Source organism: Linepithema humile, chromosome 5, assembly GCF_040581485.1.
Source record: "Linepithema humile isolate Giens D197 chromosome 5, Lhum_UNIL_v1.0, whole genome shotgun sequence".
NCBI lineage: Eukaryota > Metazoa > Arthropoda > Insecta > Hymenoptera > Formicidae > Linepithema > Linepithema humile.
In genome coordinates, this window is record NC_090132.1 from 17,915,203 (window position 1) to 17,935,804 (window position 20,602).

The 20,602-nt window shown below is 33.6% G+C and overlaps 2 protein-coding genes across 10 annotated transcripts in view; one reads left to right on the forward strand and one right to left on the reverse strand.

The window, feature by feature from the left end:
* Positions 1-20,602, forward strand: part of LOC105669315 (lachesin-like) — a 264,653-nt gene that overhangs the window by 168,311 nt on the left and 75,740 nt on the right. For 8 of the 9 annotated variants that reach the window (XM_067354711.1, XM_067354710.1, XM_012362198.2 and 5 more), the window contains one exon: positions 16,624-16,730. In XM_067354711.1, the coding sequence (XP_067210812.1) occupies positions 16,624-16,730 (107 nt within the window). Of the gene's footprint in view, positions 1-5,429; positions 5,514-16,623; positions 16,731-20,602 lie in introns of those variants that run through there. The other variant, XM_067354716.1, reaches the window with a different exon arrangement.
* Positions 1,718-20,602, reverse strand: part of LOC105669316 (alpha-(1,3)-fucosyltransferase C-like) — a 99,595-nt gene continuing 80,710 nt past the window's right edge. The window contains exons 3-5 of the mRNA XM_067354721.1: positions 5,864-7,420; positions 5,180-5,489; positions 1,718-4,055 (exon numbers count right to left, since the gene is read on the reverse strand). Of these exons, the coding sequence (XP_067210822.1) occupies positions 3,695-4,055; positions 5,180-5,489; positions 5,864-6,461 (1,269 nt within the window). The 5' untranslated portion in view covers positions 6,462-7,420 and the 3' untranslated portion in view covers positions 1,718-3,694. The remainder of the gene's footprint in view (positions 4,056-5,179; positions 5,490-5,863; positions 7,421-20,602) is intronic.

Sequence of the window (20,602 nt, forward strand, 5' to 3'; positions counted from 1 at the left end):
CGTTGCGCTTCGAATGCACACATATACAGCTGTACGATAAGCATCATCGGATAATGGTAGAGCATGCACATAATCAATCAATCACTGCGTTTGTGCGCATCACAGAGAACAATCATTCAATTCTGATTCCTAATACATGTGAAATCGAACCAGATATTAAAACTACTATAATTTCAGGGAGTATCGTTCTTGTGACTAGCGAAACAATTTATCTTTCAGTGTCACATTTTTATCGTTACGTGATGAAAAGGGTGATCTTTGTGTGCCTGTAGCATTGAACTTTATAACGACGGAAATCTTGTCCGGTTCAATTTCTGACTCGATCTTTTGTACCATTAAATCCAGTGAAAATCATTATTTTGTCTAAATATACAACTTGAGAGAAAGAGAGAGAGAGAGAGAGAGTGTGTATTTGTGTGTGCGTATATGAGAGAGAGAAAGGGAGAAGAACCACAGGTTTACGGCGTTCGCGACAAGAAATTGTCGCCACAATGAACTTTAAGGAGGACTTGGAGGTTGTTACAACCTACTGAAATGGTTGTTCGATGCTCGAAGTTGCGTCCAAGTACTTTTACAATACTGATGCTGCGGTGTGCTATCGTCTAGCGAGCGGTGTACGTAATGCGCTCCCGCGATTCCCGTAAGTTCAACACAACCATCATTGGTAATATCTATCTTGGTAACTTGCGACATCTTGGTCCGGTTTATTGCGATTCGATTGCTTATCGTGCAGGCAGGCGTACAAAGGAAGAGAAGTTTCCTTCGTTAAGAGTCCCGCGTAAGTCCGGGATTATTCGCCAGAGGCATTTGCTTGTCTGATAGAATTTTATGAAGAATGTTCTCTCCCTTTCTCACTCACTCCCTCTAATACAAAAACATTCTTCAGTATCTTATTCATACTTGAAGACTAAAGAAGATCTTGAAAGCAACATATATCTTGTTTGAGAAATTTATTACAGAAAAGCAATACCAATGTGCACACTATATGTATTATATGATCAAAATTTTTGTATATGAATACGAAATGAAGTACGTATCTAAAATTCGACTTCTTCAAAATTCGATGATAACGCAATAAAACTTCTCATTTAACATCATATAAAATATCGATTGAGAAATGCCATTAAAACTTTATTCTAACGTATAACTTTATTGTGACTGTAACCGACAGAACAGAATTGGATATAATAGATCGCAATTTAATTGGGCCTCCTACATGTAGACAGAAACTGATAGGAATAGAAGGTTTCTTCATTAGGTGAAAAAGAAACTCGCACAGCGGCAGCAGGAGTGAGCTTGTTTAATCTTGTTATTTCTCAGCAAAGTTTCTGCTTCTTCCGAGCGCAAGTTGCTTTCGAATCATCTTTCATGCAATGTCAAGTAAACAATTAAGATATTTATGGCCGTGGATCAATAAGTGAAATTCATCAAATTGTTGATCAAAATCTTTTTTTAAGATTAAAAAATTTGAAAATATTTACACATAAAAAATGTCGATATATAAAAAATCTGGAAGTCAAAGCGCCATAAGGTAGATAGATTATTGTAATTAAATGCAGTCAAACAACTTATCCTTGAAATAAATGAGTTTAAAGAATCAACTTACTATTAAAAGAAATTTTTCTTTGATAGAAAAAATTTATTGTTTTTAAAATTAGAACATAGTAATGTCTGCATCACAGTTTTAAAAAAAGGAAAATGTTGAAAAAAATGTATGTCTATTTTAATAATTTACAGTTTATTTACATTAAGACACAATTAACAATTAATGGAACACAAAAATTGCATACTAAATGGCTAGACATCTAAATGGCTTACAGAGCTACAATTTTGGTTTAATGTAAATTTGTTACAAAATGATGTTTTATAATAAAGTTTGATCTCGATTCTGAAAATACCATTGTCACAGATAATATACAATGACCAGATTAGGACATCGTTATTATAGACATAAGTTTTGTATAATTTATATATATATATATATATTTATATTCATATTATCTGTAAATTAATCTAAATATTTGCATAAACCAAAATTAATAATTATTATTGAGAATAAAGTATTATTTTTTATTATCTATATAAATTTGTATTACACTATGAACGTAATTACTTTTTACACAATCCGATTTATAAATCTGTTATCTTATAAAAATTAATGTTATAACATTAAATTTTTTTATTCTGAATTTTTTAAGTCCGTTCATAAATTAAACAACATTTTGCATATTAAACAAAATAGAAATTTTTATATAAAAATAATTCTCTTAATAATAAAATATTATATAAACTCTCTTATGTAAGATTATTTCTTAATTCTAATAAGTTAACAAAAATTTTTTTATATTTAGATTTGTTAGACTTAACTCATCACTTTTTGAGGTAGATAATTAAAATACATTTAAAAGTATACAGAAAAATTCTAGGAAACAAGACACATATTTTGTATAGATCAGCACGTATACTCACATACAAAATTGTGATAAATATATATAACTAATCTTTTTATTATAGTATTTTCTATTGATATGTCATTTTTAAATAAAAGGGACTAAATTAATGGCCTTTTATTGTTAAATATATTACTGATTATGTTTACATCTTATTTGGTTTTATTTTTTGTATACGGAATTATGTGTGAACACAATAATCTTTTATTACTATATTTGCATTATTTTATATGTTCACAAAGTATGTGCAACTAAAAATGTATGAAAATTGATCAAATTAAACAGCGCTAACAAAATTAATCGTTATATTTTAGTTTGTTAATATAATTAGTATTCAACCGGATAAAGATTTATTTATATTCATCATTGGCATGAATTTTGTAAAAAGAATAAAAATAATAGAAAATAAATAGATTAATAAATATTAAGAAATATATCACGAAAAAATTGTTTAACTTGCTGACAGATATTTTTTTGATGAAAATAAAGTTAACATCAGTCTTTTATGTAAACATGCGCATTATATTCGTTAAGTCTATTGTATAAATAAATTGTTGAAATTAAATGCGCAATCTTTGAAAGCTATCTTTATGGATATCGTGCGATCAATACATCACAGATTTGCTTCGCTTAAATTGTTGAAATATAGTAGTATTAGGGCGGTGGAGCTTGGCTGCTTTGATCTTAACTAACCAAGTGAGTAGTAAATACGTAGTAAATACACATATGTAGTAGTAAATACATTCACTACATATCCTTGGCTAATGATCCATTATCGATGCATAAATCGGGCATCAAAATTACATACTCACTTATGATGTTATAATCTTAGGGATGTTCAAAATGCTAATTTTGAACAAACAAAAGATTTTGACAAATCCTATAGCAAAATATTATTACTTATAAATTCAGTTATCTTATTAAAAATTTCCAAAATTAAGATAAATTGGATCGAACAACATCGATAAACTTTCACGAGGTCGTGTTCAATATTCAAGATAAATTCAAGAAGTACTCACATCAAAATCGTATTCTGCTTACCAACGTTCAATGAAGTTGCCTAAAATAGCGAAATCAAAAATGCAATAGCGAAAAATTACGTTTTTACGATTGTCACACCTATTGATTTTCAATCATATATAAGGTCGTGATATAATTTACATTTGACATTTGCGTCCAGTCTTCCGGGTATTCTGCAACATTTCATTCTAATACACTGTTGATTTCTGCGTTCTAATTTGATTTTACCCACGATTAATTAATGTCATTTTCGTTGCGTATTTATCACCGTTGTAATCCAGAAGTGTTTGTATAGAACATTTATTTTTCGCGTACCAATCTGATAAGATCGGATACATTTTTGGCTGGTTTTGCTTATGGAGCACTTCGCAAAGAGTACAAACAGTTCGTTTCGTTTCCATGTTGACTCGATAATATTTCTTCCATTGTAGGAAGCTTTGATATCGTCGCAGATCTTGAGAGAGATATTTCAAGTACGTGGCGAGCTTCTTCGGATTCTCGAAGTCCAAAGCGTTCACGTAGGAATTTGGTGGTGCGAACTGACTATAATTGGCGCCTCCGTAAACCACTGGGATGACGTTATACCTGCGAGAATATCGATAAGAAAATCCCATTATTGCTTGACAATATATTCTTGCAATTTTAGCCATTTCACATCTGCCGAGCCGCGTATTGCAAAGAATGTAACAAACAAATCGTAATAAATTAAAATTGAAATGGACAATACCAAATAGTTAGTTTTCTATATTCAATTTTAATACGAATAATAATTTAAAATATTAATATATATGTAAGCATATATTCAAAAATAATTGTAAAGGTGCACATTGAAAGATATTGAGCACCTATATGTCCATAAAATTGGATTATTCGTAATATTGAATAATAAACGGACATATTTAGCGATCAGCAAACCAATGTCCGCATTGCGCATTGAATGCTACGTCGAGCGAATCGTGTGAATAAAAACGGGAAAGAAATGCGATATGCGCCGTTATCGTTACAATCCATTTGTATATCGCGCAAATCGCAAATAGTGACAAATTCGATTCAATTATTGATGCGTCATATCGATTCTATCATCGTGCCGATAATATTTCAATTTTAGACAATCGTGGAATTTTGATGTCAACTTTATGCTCGTTGCATTTACATTAAACATCAATGCGTAATGCGACAATCCATCTACGCACGAATTTGAATAGGTTCTATGCTCGATTGCATATGAATAATGCAATGTTTGGAAGCCTTTATACATATTCTTTAAGCATTAGTATAATTGTTTATTATAATTTAGTATAATTGTTTTCTAAGAAAATATTAGTAATATTTGTTTCGTAAAAGATGACTCGAAAAATGACAATTCAGAGAAGGCGACGGAAATAATTTATTAGAAAGAAAAATTCTCTAAGTAAGATTCTTCTGTGTTAGCGCGTATTTTTTATTCTTAGGAAGAAAAAGAGATGCTTAAACAATCAACAAAATTAAAGATTATAAGAAAAAAATAAATAAAATAAAATATTCTTGTATCAGTTTTGCAGTTGAACTTGAATTGCGCTTGATGTCAAACGTGCACATTATTTGCATGAACGATGACTCGTAGATCATCAGGGAAAACGCTCAGTTTCGCAGCTACTAGTTAAATTGTCTTTGTTTTCGTGCACTGGTTGCGGATAACGATCTCTTGCTGTTTGAAGCTCTGTTATTACCTGAGCGGGTTCATCAGCTTCTCCGTCACGTAATCGTCGCAGAAGGAATTCTCGAAGGACAGGTAGAAAAAGTAGTTCGGCTCGACTACATCGCTAAAACAGCTCTTGCCTCTGCTGCAGCGAAATGTGCCGCACCCGCCGTAGATGTCGACGCCTATGTGCTTCGACAGCTCCTCCACGTACTTTAGCCGGCCACTTTTGGCCTGGCAATTGCTTACAAACCAAGTTACCAGCTTGCTCTTACCCCTGACGACGTCCAATATCGCAGACGGCACCTCGTCGTCTACCGCTTCCTCTACACCTGTGGAAACTGATTAGTTCTCGCCTACTTGAGGTAATTCGCGCAGTGAGAAGACACACATCCGAGAATTCGTCATTGGAATATTCATAGATTTAAGAATCTTTGAAAATTTTATTTTACACAGTGAAATAAAAAGACAGAGAATTTAACTACGTTTCATGAACGTGCACATACAAAAAATATAGAGATCGGCAACAAAATCTTTCTAATTCGTTCTCGTTTGTGATTTTAAAACCATGCCGTTCAACAACTAATAATTGGAAAATTTTTGTACGTCGAATAAAAATTAAGCAACATTTATTTTGAAGAAACATTTTTTTATTGGTTGCAAAACGGCATTGAATAAGAAAAAAATAAATATACAAAGTGCAAGGATACATTACTTGTATTTCGGTAAGCGCTCCAATCAGGGTTCTTTGAAGGTGCGACGAACTTGCCACTTTTTATTTCTTCGACGAAGGCGTAAGTCCATGGTATATCACTGTCGAGCCGGTATGTCATCGTGAGATTGAAATAGTCCTCGAAGTCAGAAGGCACTTGTCTATTTGCTGGACTTTCTAAGTTGACGTAAACGTAGAGTTGCTTCGGCTTCCGCCTTGCCGGCATGTCATATTTATTCAGCTCATTACCATGAAAAAGAATCGCATCGTAGTCTTCCACATTTAAATAGTCCCGGTCATTGAAGATCTTACATGTATTGATGGGACAATCGCGGAAAATATCGCCTTCTCCGAAATAAAAGTTTCTGTCACCGAAGAATGTGTTCCATAGAAGAATGGTCTTCATGCCTTTTCTTCTATATTCTTTTGTATCGATCATTTTTTCTACAAACTCATTTTCTTCAGGAAGTACGTATGCTCTGACAAACATTTCCTTTATTTTGAAATTATCATAAAAAACTATGAAGTAAAGACACGTCAAGATCGAAGTTACGATCAGACTGACGAAGAAATATGACTTCTTGTTCATTGTTTTTGCCATTGTTATGTTCTCTCAAAAATATTCTATCCACATGTTTTGCAGCTGATGTATTAATTGCGACATTGCGTATTATTTCGCATCTTTGGGTCTGCTTATTATTCTCACGTATCTAACATGGCATAACGTATTCATAAATTCATCCGAATAAAGTCATGTCGAGTAATTATCTTAACATGTTATTGAATCTTTTTTAAGTGTTTAAGTAGATGTCTTATTTCGCATTTATCTATTTCTATTATATGACAGAAGTTTTGTAGGAAAAAGATCATAATAATGAGGATTGTAGAAAAACCAGCTTGGATAGCAGGAAAGATTTTTCTTAGCAAGGCACAGATGCGGTTTGAAGAAATATCGCAGTTATACTTGCATTCTGCCGGCAGAAGAGAAGATAAGTTGCAGAAGAAAGACTTCTTTGTTTAAACAACTTAGATTTAGTTCCGGCTGCGGTCTCAAAAAGGCATGGAATAACTCATATTATGTCAGAATAAGGCACGTACAATATAATATAATTTTGTCTCACTTAACGTTCGATTGTACGTAAAATGACAATATAACAAATAACGTCGCAAATTGCTTTCGTCGTTGGTTTGTAGCAGCAATTCAATGATTCTGTCGAAATTATCCGATTTTAAACTGTATAAACTGTGAATAAAGCTTACACAGATAAGGCAACTAGTTGACATTTATTTGGAGTACAGCTTTTGTACTTCTCTTTATTTATAATATATTGATGTCGGTTTATATTTAATTGTACGAACTCTTGCAGTAAAATAAATTTCAATAGAGTTTCCAGTAAGCTGCAAAAAGTACTCTTCGAGTCTTTCATATGTAATAGATTGCATTGCTTCATACATGCATCGTTGACGGCAGAAGATTCTAGTTCACATTCCCCTTCAATTTATAATTCTGGTATTGCGCATCAAAGGTTGACAGAAATTTGCTTCGATTTTGTGCAGTATCTGTAATAAAAAAATAATCAGAATATATATTGTGATTTACAATAATTGTAATATAAAACTAATAGTATAATATTGCAATTTATAATATAATACAGTAAATTTTGTAATAAAATAAATTATGAATTATCTTTTGTTATTTGTAGTTTTGTCAGTAACGCGGCATATAAAGCATTGATATGTAAAATTTTGCGCGTAACAGTAGTTTTCTTGATTATTAGCGGGATAATATATTAACCGTGCTAATAAGCAGAAGTAATGAAATATTATAACCATATAGATAACAAAAGCGTAGTGCAAGCGGTAGAATAAAATCGTAAATGTTGAAGGCATTTTAAGCTTCGAGGAAATATCAAATGCAATGAATGCCAGAGGACGGGCGATTAATTCGTTACGACTTGGGATAAAAGCGCTCGATGAAACACGAGAAATTTTCATGGATGAATAATCGAGTTCTTTCAAAAGATCGCACGTAAACGTTTGATGTTCTTTTGGAATAGATGTTCTATCCTCTTACTTTGTAGGTAGCGGAGGGTAAAGAGGGACGTGAACACCAGGTTTCGTTTGATTAAAAATTTCTCTCTTATGATATTCAACAAGGATAGTCTTTTTGTCTACTTGCTGCATACAGTGTGTTTTATAATTTCTCGTCACAATTGCATTGCGTATAATAATATATAAACAACATATCAGGTAGACATATAGGATTGGCAGAACAGTTAATTAACACATAGCAAATTATAAGCAGTAAAACGCAAACAGACAAATCGCTGTATTTCGTTAATTAAACTTTAATTACCTAAGATTTTAAGTTGACAATTTAATTAGAAGTGGTTTTTTTGAAGAAAGACAAATATAATAATTAAAATGAAATAAATTATAATACCTCGCTTAAAACACACATCACTCAAAAAAATGATCTTGCAATAATAGCTAAAATTTTCTAGGTGTAAAAAATTAACTAAAACAGATAAATGATTAGCAACTGTTGTGATATCGCATATGTAATTACTTAATCAGTTTAGATGACAGAAACAGAATATATATCTGTATTGTTTGTGAACTTTAAAAAGAAAGTTTCTCTAAAGCGCCTATCTATATAAGATCAATCACGTGTTAGATCATGCAATGAATAACATTTAGCAATGGCACCTAAATTTTTCAGAAGCTATTGCTAGAACATTACTGCTATAAATTCTGTATGTGACAAACAATGTTTTCACAGATACGAAAAATAGCGATACATTCTTGTTGCGATATCTAGAAATCTAACTACATCAGCGAAATATTTTTTTGAGTGATGAAAACAAGAAGAGTAAAGATCTTTTGCGATGATATTGTTGTGGGTCCAGAGAACCACAATATATTTTTAATTAATAAAATAGTATAAGAATATATATTGTATAATATCATATAAAAACGCTGACGATTCAGTGCATTTCCGGTTCATACGAGACACCAGAGAATCGTGCAGCGTAAATCGAAACCTAATTCGTTGCTAATGCAAGAACGCTGACAAACTATCAAGAATCCGTCAGCACGTTTAATCGAAAGATCTTTAAAACTGCAATCAATTGCAGTTTCGCGATTATAAAGTCTCCGTCGCGAGACCACGACGGCGGGTCGAAAATTAACAACCAAACGGGACGGACGTATATCCGTCGAAACACGTATCAAGAAGATCGCGAATCGTAACTAACAAATAAGAGTAACTTGAGGCTCCGTGAAAACTAAACTTGTAAGATAAAGATTCCTGAAACGGAACTTAGTAAATTGTAAAAAGAGAAAACTTGAAAAGAAAATCAAGAAACCAAGTAATAAAAGGACACCTGTTTTTTATTGAAAAATAAAAACAGTTTTATAATTTCCGGATTTCCGGCCTAATCCAACACCTCGGCAAATCTCGAACTCGTGCTCTTAAAAAGGGGCACAACAATATATTTATGCGTAATTTTTAGTATTTGTCAAATATATTTTATTTTAATCAAAGGATTAATTGTAATTTTGTTTCTACTTAATAGATATTTGCTGCATATAAAATTTATTGTTACTAGAACATATCTTTGTGACTATCGGCAAATATTGGGAATATAAGAAATTAATTTATTATTAAATTTATGTAAGAACTTAAAACATTTCTTTATAATAATAAATTATACAATGTCAACTAATTAACATTCTAGACCATTTCTTTGTTTAAAATATAAAATTTCAATGCATTATAATGAAGAATATGTAAATTCTAAAATTGCTAGGCCTATTAATTTATATACATACTATAAAATTCCGGTGTCCAATAATGAATAAAATGTACATTTTTATATTCTAAGCCATTTCTAAAAAAATTGTAAAGCTACTAAATGTTAATATACCTTTTTTAAAAGAAGATTTGCGTGAATAAGTGAGCTAATATTGCAAACATAGATAAAATTGACTTATTTGATCCCAATTGATAATGATGAGGCATTAAATAAAAAAAGACAGTTAACAGGTTCGACGGAAGAATTTAATAGCTACATAATATGATAATAAGATTTTCTTAACACGATAATAAGACTTTGCTAACGTTTATTAGATCGACGATTTCTGAGGATTTTATATCGATTGCGAGAAATTTTAACTTTAGAATAGCGTTTTCGATTCCGAACAACCTAGATAGTTTTTTTCATTTTTCGGTTTTTTATTTCAAAACAAAATGCTTGACTTATTATAGATATTTAATTATTTCAAAATGTTTCCTTAGAAACATAATAGACTCCGTCTATTTTCATGCAGCCTATTTAACAATCTGTTAATATTGTATATCGTAAAATTGTATGCGTTTATGTATTTTAAGAAAATTACTTGCATTTAACGACTTTTACCAATAGGAAACCCACATCCTACGTGATTAATTTCACCTTATTTAGATAGTATTATCGCATAAAAGAGAGAAAAGTTTTTATCACAGTTGTGTGATAATAAATAATATAATTGATAAAAATAATAAAATAAAGTTAATAAATAGTAAATAAAACTTTTAAAGTAAAATAACTTGAAATTTATGTTTATACTTTGATATGTAAATTTACTTATGAGCTAATTTATTTATTGTTTTAATGTTAATTTATTTATTAATATTATGTATGTAGAATACATCATAAAATTTTCTTCTCTGCTCTATTCTTCTCGAAATTTATTACAAAATATTAAACTTATCGTTATTAATTACAGCACTTTGACTTTAATTGTGCACTACTTAGCTCGGATGACTAAACCAACGTCAACACTTTTGCATGGATCTTTCATGGACATTACATCATGAATATAACAGGTTCCGTGCTGATGATTCGAGGTCATGGCTATTGTAACGCGCGAGTACGTACGAGTCGTTATTAACATTAAGTTACACATTATTCTTTATAAATTCAGCATAGATAATTAACTAAAAATTAACATACCATAAATTTTCAATGTGTAGTATGTATTGACTTACGAAACGACATGACGAATAGTAATCGTAGGCGTTTAGATAAAACTCTGAAGATTTTTAAATGTCAATTATATAATTGTGCTATTTTTATTAGCGTGCAAACATGCTACTTCCCACGCTATGAATTTACATGTGTACATTTTAACCCAGTGATGCACATTTAAATTATGAACTGAATAATATTGTATTTTACATGTTTTTATCGAAGATTAATTTTGATTTTCTCATACCGCGAGAAGGATAGTAGAATATTTTCGGCTATCTCGTCTTTGATGAAGTTTCACTGCGATTCGAACCGCACTTTCTCATTCGATTAGGTGTTGTCGTAATGTTAAGTATCTTAATCGATTGCATCACTTGCACTACGAGCGGCATTTCGAGTTTCACGATGTGTAATCGTGATGTGCAGTCGTGACGGTCGGCACTGCATCACGGCTTGCTGCCTTGAAAGTTGCAACTCGACTGACTAAACAGAGCGTAGAGTAGACTCTATAACTTGTCTAACCTAACCCAAGTCGCCTTCAGTAGTGGAAAAGTGAACGCTTCGTAGAATCTCACGTTTTGCCAAAGGAAAATTGATGCGTGAACTTGCGCGACTCTTTAATTAACTACTATGACTTTATATATTGTCTAGACTTTTATGATATCTAATTGTACTCACGTGACAGACAACGGAGATTATTTTTGTATCATTAACAATTTAAGGAATTATTATTATATAAATAGTTTACTTAGATTATACTTATATAATAGTATACTTAAATTAGTATATAAATGGTACAAGTATGATAATCTTGTGTGTGAATTTTACGAAGCAATTATGAGCCGATTGCGTCTTTCTTCATATTTGAATGCATACTGTCGAATGATATGTACGCAGAAAGAATAGTAATGAACGTGTTTGTCTTTCTATCTTATCTTATGCACAAAAAATGAGTCACACCAGTTCAGTTCTTAATTTTTTTCCACGTACAAGATATTTTTAAATCGTCGAGATCTTATCTTTTTAATAACAAATGTTTTTTTTTCATCAATTTGGATTCGATTCGTTTTTAACAAAATTTTAAGATACCAATAATTTTAGTCACACATCATAATTTACAAGCGAAAATGAATTAAAAGATCGCGTTTGTTACATATATGTGAAACAATTTAGCTGAAACATTTATAAAGTAGTACAATCGATTCGTACTTCATTAAAAGATGTGCGCAATTAATTATAAATTTCCGTAAAGAATCGATACTGGTTCATCAATACAAGTAATGTACGTGGTTCTTTATTTAATGAGATGTCTCCTATCACTAAAACACCGCACCTTGTTTGTAGGCGATAGCGTTCGATAACATGCAATAATGATAATGACGCGTTTACTTTTGTACGCAGCACGATAATTGTCATAGTAACACTACATATGTTAGAATGGTATTCTTACTTTTCTGCAAAAATATAGATGTAAAATGCAATATTTATATAGACATTAATTTTCTTTTTATGTACCTGAGATACTAATCCGTTAGGTATTAAAAAATCCGTAAAAAACGATGGGTGAAGTTTTAGTGAATAATTAATACTTATATTTGCACGCAATGTAAATTACATGCGGCATGTGTATAATATGCAGTATCACTGTCTACACGCGATATAAAAATAATTTACTACGGTCTCATAATGCGAAATATGCAAAAATGTGTTTGCAAATTGAACTAGTACAAATTAATTAATTACTGAATTAATATTAAATAAATATTTAGGTAACTGCAACGTATAACTGCATTTCGAAGCGCGTAATAGCATACTTAAATATACGTAAATAATGGAGCCGTAACTCACTTCTCATATATCGCAGAACGCTGATATAATCTTATTTGTAATTTAATTTTCATGTTAGAGTATCGAACTTTCTGCAGCACGCATGCATCTAAGTATAATCGTTTTAAAAAGCAGCAGTATTGATATTGATTTTGTTGAAATCGCTTACTTTACAAATTTGATGGAAGTAATATCCTTTGAATTTTTCCCCAGTTTATAAAAAGAACGAATCTCGCTATATGAAATGATTCTACGCATATCTACAACATATCGGGAGCATATAGATTTTAATACAATATATTATCGATATATCATTATCGGGATTGAAATTTATACACATAAAAATTTGTATAGTGATGCTGAAAATCACGATGTTCACGATTAAGAGATTTTCTTGAGTAAAGTGGAATAGCTTTGTGATACGAGTTCGATCTTTATGTCATTCAATCATGAAACTTCGAAGCTCTTATAACTTTGGCGGACGACGGCGTCTATATATAGAATGCCGGAAAAAGCAGAGGAAAATATTATATGCGTTGAATACCGTGATTTCTAAAGAAAACTTGAAAATTGAGATATATAAATTGAAAATATAAATAACAAATATCAATGAATATAACTGATTTATCAAAATAAAAAAATTAATATCTTTAAAATAAGTTACAATTTAGATCAGATAGATGTTGATTGACAAAAAGTTGCACTTTAATTAATATGAATTTTAAAGTCTTTTATTTACTGACGTCGAATTATCTGTATTATACAATATTTTTATTATCTACTTTTAGTCATAATATATTTATAGATTGAAAAATATTTACGAAATATTCTGAGTTCAACTATCGTAGGCTTAGAAGTGGCCTCGTTCAACGTGCAATGTATCATAAAGAGAAAGTCGGCATTCTAATTGACTTAAGTTTCCGTGCCAGTATTCACGCAACATTAGCTTTTTAATTGGCAACTTTAATTGATTCCCTCGCTTCAATTACTCGAGCACAACATAGCATTTGGGGCACGAGAAAGGTCGCGATAATTTGTCTTTCCTAACTAAATAATAATTTGAATTCGGAACTCGACCTTGCCGTAGTCTCCCATCCGGAAGTTCTCTTGGGAATTCTCCCTGTTTGCCATACCACTCGCATAAAGCTAGTCATCAACGTATCCTGCTACCGGAGACACATGAAGCTCTTCCGAAAACTCTATCCGCGCTAAAATAGTTTACATCACATTTTCCCAGAACGCCATATTTCTTTTATTAATTTCTATTACATGCTTTAAAATTCTCTTTAAAACTCATAAAACGGAAGTTACGATGCATAGCGATGTTTCGCGATTTTTTCATTGTTTTCGGACCTTTCAGCTATAGTTTATTTTGTTTGTCAGAATGAAGTTAATACACTGGATAAAAAAATTGGAAAGAAGTTTTCTTAAATTGTAAATGTTGAATCGATGAACATTTATTGCGCGTGAATTGTTTGTCAAAGAATAACAGTGAGTGCGATATTTAAATTCAAAATGTTAGAGAGCAAGGTTTCATCGAAATGTCGTACATGATGTGTACGAGTGTGTGCTGACTTCCGGTCAGTGCAAAGTCTTCGATCGGAATTGACGGCTGCCCTCTTCCGGTTGAGCAGCCAGCCAACTGCTCTCCTCCTACTTCACTCTCGAGTGCACCATCTCCGAAACTTCTTCGAAAGAATCGTCGATCGACACGAATGCCAGCGTACTAGCACCTTTCTTTTCTTTTCAGCACTTTCGATTTTCTCCACGCCGACACCAGACGCGTGTTTTATCTACAATACCAAGCGTTGTTGTGGTGAGATTGTTTTATCATGATATGGAGAATTCCTGTTTCTTCGAATATTGCCTTTCTTTGGTTTTAATCATTGAAAAGTTCTTGAGAAATACGGAATTATTTTTAAAAAATTTGTCTAGTTACATTTTTACTTAAAATATAATATATTATTGCGCGCATTTCTCTTATAACTTCCAAATTAAAAGTCATTAACACATATATTTATATTACAAAACTATTTGCGATATACTATACTTATAAGCGTATGTTTTGTGTGATTTTATTGTGTTACGAGCTAAATGAAATATTCTTTGATTAAAACAAACGTCAGGATTGTGACATTTGTCAACTATGTCTGGTAAATTTTTTTCCGCCATTCATCAGATGATTTGTGTTGCAATTTAAATTTTGGCTCTTAATTCGTCTGCCCTACGTTGTTTAAATACAAATACCTTTCGGTTTTTACGGTTCCACGCAAAGTGTGAAAGAATATGAAGGATTATCCGGTGACATCGGTTTAATATTTCAACGCGCGCGGTACAACGGGAATAATAATGATAAAAATATTGTACGTTTAATATTCTACAGGCACACTTTCCGTCTCGCGGCTATAACGATATATGCGTTTTGGTTCAACTTTAAACGAGAAGTATCACCGTCATATAAATTTAAACTCAAATTCCGCGATGCTCCTGTCTGCATGATAATTGCTCGCGCTGTAAATGCGTGTCCGTAAAAATTTGAGTAGAAACGAGTGGGCTAAGCGTTTCGAAATATTTCCGAAATATCGCGTAAGCATCCACATGATATCTGCAAGTGGAATTATATTAACGTGATATATATAAAATAAAATGTTTCATTTTGTAACTACTACATAATATAAACCGACTATGTTTGTCTTGATGTTTTGTTCGAGTGCAATACCGAATAATGACTTCGTTTCGATAGTGGCCATAGTGATCAAAATACATCGGACTTGTAATGAAACATGCAACATATATATTCTCATGCATATGTTATCCTCCTTTATAGCATTCCACATAAGTACCATTTACATGCTTTATACGAATACTTCGTATGTACATATACGTAATTGCAAAATGCGATCCGTTAATGAGATTATGTTCCCCGTGTTATAAAAATTTGCGAAATTGTTCGTGCGCAAATAATTAATCTGCCTATTTAATGCTAATAAACATTCTTCATGTGGAAAGCGTGAAATCAAATAAACAAATCTCAATGGAATAAGAAAGGATAGCATTGAATGAGTTATAATTAAAATAATCTGACTAAAATGCAGTCGCAGGCGCTCATGAACAAATAATGTAAATTGCAAACACGCACCGCGTAATGGCCGTGGTGTGGATTTAAAAATGCCGAGACGTAATTTCGCTCGCGAGAACCGTTTCCGAAATGCCAACGTTATGTCAGCGTTGGGGGAAAAAAAAATCGGAACCTCGCTCGTATCGGCATGGTCTCGTGGATTTTGGGCGTGACACAATGTGGCGGGTCCCTACCCGAATAATCGTTTTCCGCTAATTTATCTTCGAACGGACCTCGTTTATCGACGACCGCAATTCGGCGGGACAGTCCGGCGTTTGAAGATGAAAAATTCACGAGCCGATGCGAGCGCGGCCGCCAATTTCCTCTCCGGCCCTCAGGAATTGATCAGTCACAATTATCGTTTTATTGACGCCGTCAATGATATTTTTACATTCCAAAATGTCGACGAGTTAATCGCGTTACTGTTTATGGCGGCTCGGCGGTTGTTAATTATTTCATACCATGCAAATTCGCATTGTGAAATGCAAGATATCGAATTTTGCATTAAACGTTTGCCCGAAGCTAACAGCAGAAAAGTTGTTCCAAATTTAGAATTGATTACAATTACAACGACGGAAATTACATTTGCGCAATTTAACTATTACAGAAATGTTTCTATAAATGTCAATCAAAATTAATTGCGGTTTAACCGACTCTCTCTCTCTCCTTCTTTCTGTTTGGAAATAAATTTAGAAATGGCAACTCAAACAATTAAAAACTAATAAACATTGTGTCATATGTCGACACACGCATATAATCGTGTATACACATATAACTGATGTAGCATTTATATTTATATGTTGCAGCACTCTCTGATCCGCCGATATTTGCCGAGCCGATTCCAAATGTCACAGTAGCACTGGGAAGGGACGTCAGTCTACCGTGTGTCATCGAAAACCTCGGAAGTTATAAGGTAACACACACATTCGAATGTTGCATAAGCATGCTCGCGGAATCTCGCATAGCAGCGATCTAAATTGAACGCCTCTCTTCCTAGTTTCATGCAGCCAACCGGTTCTTCTTATACCTGTAATTTTCTTCTTCGTTCCCGGAGCGTGTTTTTCCAGCGGTCGGAACTTGCCGCTCTTTACTAAACAGAGTTTCCTCAATTATTCGTTAACCGGATTACAAAGAGCGTGTTACAGGGTGCACCGGTCTCGTAAAGGCGTTTCTTACGAAGTTCCGTTTTTTAACAGTGTTTGTGAGGGTAAAATGCTAATTTTCTCTTCATAACATTGCACATTGTTTTGCCTTAATTTATTTGGTTCATTTGGTTCACGTGAAAGCGGATAATTTTCCGTTGCTATAGCTCCACGTATGCGATACTTCTTTTTTCTACGAGTCTTTTTAGCATTGAAGACATTGCGGCATAACGTAATGGATAGAGAAATCTAGCTATGCGCCAGACATTCTTATATAAAACCCGTGTTTTTAAACCCGGTTCCAATTATTTTATTGAAATAATACATGCAACATTAAATATTTTTTCATATATTTTATGATTTTAATATCTCTAAAAAATACCTACATTTTTTGTGGCGAGTCTATAACACATTTAAAGTGTATCAGTAGGTAACAGTGGATTTTTCTATGAGAAAAAAGCATGTAATCACTATCTGATATACTTTGTGATCTGCTGGTTTGTCCCGCCGGCACTGAAGACCGCTGTTAGGCAACCGTATTGGAAATGCATCAGTTGTTCCGTCAGGGAGTTGGATGCGACGCCACTACCGTAGCCTGCAGGCGATCAACGTTACACACGAACAAACATATCGGCAGGCGTAACGAGCAATGTAGTTTTCTAAAGTAAAATTGCTATACATGTTCCGAAGGTTATATGAAAAATCGGGGAAATGCTTCAACCTCATTAAAAGCTGTCGATTGTATCATTTTCATTTTGCTCGTCGTTCAAAGCCACGCGCTTGGCACATGCAACAGATTCGCGCAATGTTAAATCGATATGTTTACGAGAATTTAATCATCAGATGGCAATTTTATTATGCTAATGTGAAACGCATATATATATATATATATATATTGTTTATATTGGTTATATATTATACACCAAAGTGATGTGCAATTAGAATTTCATATAAATAAATAAAATACAATCGTTTCGCAATTGTCATTATAATATGTTTATTCACATAAGTCGAGTGTGTTCGAATCTTTTATTTTTGAATAAGAAGTGAGAAATGCAAATTGAACACACAAGTTTGAGGAAACAATATTTTAGCGGAAAACATTTGAGATATGCTTCATCTCGCTCTGCTTTTCCCGTAACTTGCAATTACTCAGAGGCTATATATTCCGATAGGTATGTTATTCCGTTAGAAAATTGCATCAAGCATACGATTAGGTCTTGCACGGACGGCCTTGAATGATGAACGGGACCGATCGCCGACCGACCGGAGAATCTACTAGTATGATTTTCCTCGATGTAAAATCCTCCGTACAGGTTGTTTCAAATCTGCTAAATTATTACACTTCTGTGCGGACACATGTTTTAATGTCGGTGTAAATTTTGATTAGCAAAAACATCGAAGTTCCAACGACTTTTAAATGTAATGCATAAAGTTGGAAAATTACGATCCCAGTTGATGTCCGGTTTTCCGCCAATTATGCACAGGACATCCTGTACAAAGTCTTCCGTCTCACACGCAACGGGGCCGGGTCCGGGGTCGCACGCGCGCGGACCAGTTTGCGCTGGGCAGAAGACGGTTATTAGGCGAAACCAACCGCTCCGGAACCGCCGCATGACTCGACAAACTTTCCAGACGATAACGCAAAGGTGGAAAATCACTGATATATCAGGCGCAGGAACCGGGAAATTGAGATTACATCAACTTCGGAACTCTCCTACGGCTATTAAGAATGCCATTAAAGTGATACGACGATGTTCGTGTGTAAGCAAACGTTTTCCGATCGCGCGTCGCTCGAGCGTCGCGTCGGTCTCGCCGATAAGCGCCTCCGCTCGCGAGCGGCCCGCATATATAATTCCTTACGCGATATTGAATAAAGCGGTTATTTTTTCCCCACCTTTTTTCCGGGTTCGCTTCTCGCGCGATTCGACATCGGCCGTCGATATCCCGCTTGTCGAGAATTTATCGAGATATCGCTCGTCGCATCCTCCCCCGCTTGGAAAATAAATTCTTCGCTTCTCTGTGAGCGCGCGGAGCTTAAAAGAAGTCTGAGAATTTTCCGTCTCTTTAACGACCGCGAAAATAGACCATTGTGTAACACAGGTATTCCCTCTTTCGAGCTGTGCGCGAAATAGTTTCCATTTCGGCTCCGGGAGGAATGTATGCGGTTACACAACAGCAGCTCGATTTCACGAAATAGTGAACGGACCTCGATCGCCTCGGCATCGTCCGTTGTTGTTTCTGCCGGGGTTATAAAGGTATTTGGCTTGTGCCTCGACCTGAAGATCGTTTCAGCTTTTCAGCCAATCATTTTCAGACCGTCGAACCTAGCGCAATATCGAAACTATTTCTTGTTACGCTATTTCTGTGGCGATAGTACAAATAAGATGTATCGCGTAAATACCTTAGCAGGTGATCGTTCTTTCTGGTTTTTTTTTTCCCCCCTTTATTTCGTTAATTTTGCTTTAATAGAATGATGCTTATGTGCTCTTTAAAACAAAAAATTTGTCCCGTATTTTTCTGTTATATTTACTTGTTATTTGACATAGTTATTATTTTTCAATTTCACAAATGAAACAAATATAAAATATATTATTGCATATTGTAATAAAATTATCTTATTTTAACGAAATATTACCAGTATAATAGTAGTATGAAAACCAAACGTCGATGTCAGAGTGCAAAAGATACAAATTAATGCAAAATAAAATTACAAAATGTTCCTGTCCAAGTTTTTCTTTCCAGGTTACATATCAGACTAAAGAGAATCCAAAATTAGAGAGAGGCCAAAACATTTTATTCTTTATTAATTTATAATATCTTTTGCGCCCCGACATCCGCGCTGGATTTTCATAGCCCATTTTCTGTTGCATTATATTCCAGTATTGTATCACTTTACAAGTCATATTATACATTTTAATTGTCATTAAGAATTGTTAAAAGAACACAATTTTAACTTTTTAAAACAGCTTGGTAAATATTCGTCCACGATATATTTAATTCACTCGAGATACATTCGTTTTTTGCGTGGAGTATAAACGCGGCACAGAAAAGTAATCTAATTTCCTACGGTTCTGAATCGTCTTTTTTAGAGAGTTTACACGGCGCCTTGGTCGACGACGGTAGGGAGACGTGCAATCGTTTTTTCTTCGAATTCAAAACACGTACCCCGACTACGACGAGTCTCGTTAGAGCCGACATTTCAAGAGCGCATAACTGCCACGCGTTGCAGTTCTCGGCCGAGCCCTTTGATCAAAATGGCAGAAAATTTCATCTGCAGGGTGCCAAAGTTTCTCCCTCTCTGTCCTCTCTGTCCGTTCCGCTGGAACGCGAAGAAACCGTACGACTTCGCGAATTTTCCCGGATTTAATTATGCTAGGAAGACCTTTTCGCAAGGGAATTGCCTCTTTGACCCTTTTGCGAGATGAATTGCACGGCGCCGGTCGAAAAATCGTTTGAAATAAATGCAAAGTGTTATTTTACATGTAATATAAAAGTGCCTAAAACGAGCGAATGTGTTTCCGTTTGAATCTCCAATGATTTTACGATCTTTCTACAATGATTTAAAATCTTTCTCATTATTTTTAAAGTTATAATTTTTGTTTGTAAAAGGAGTATTTCAGTTAATGAACAATTACATTTA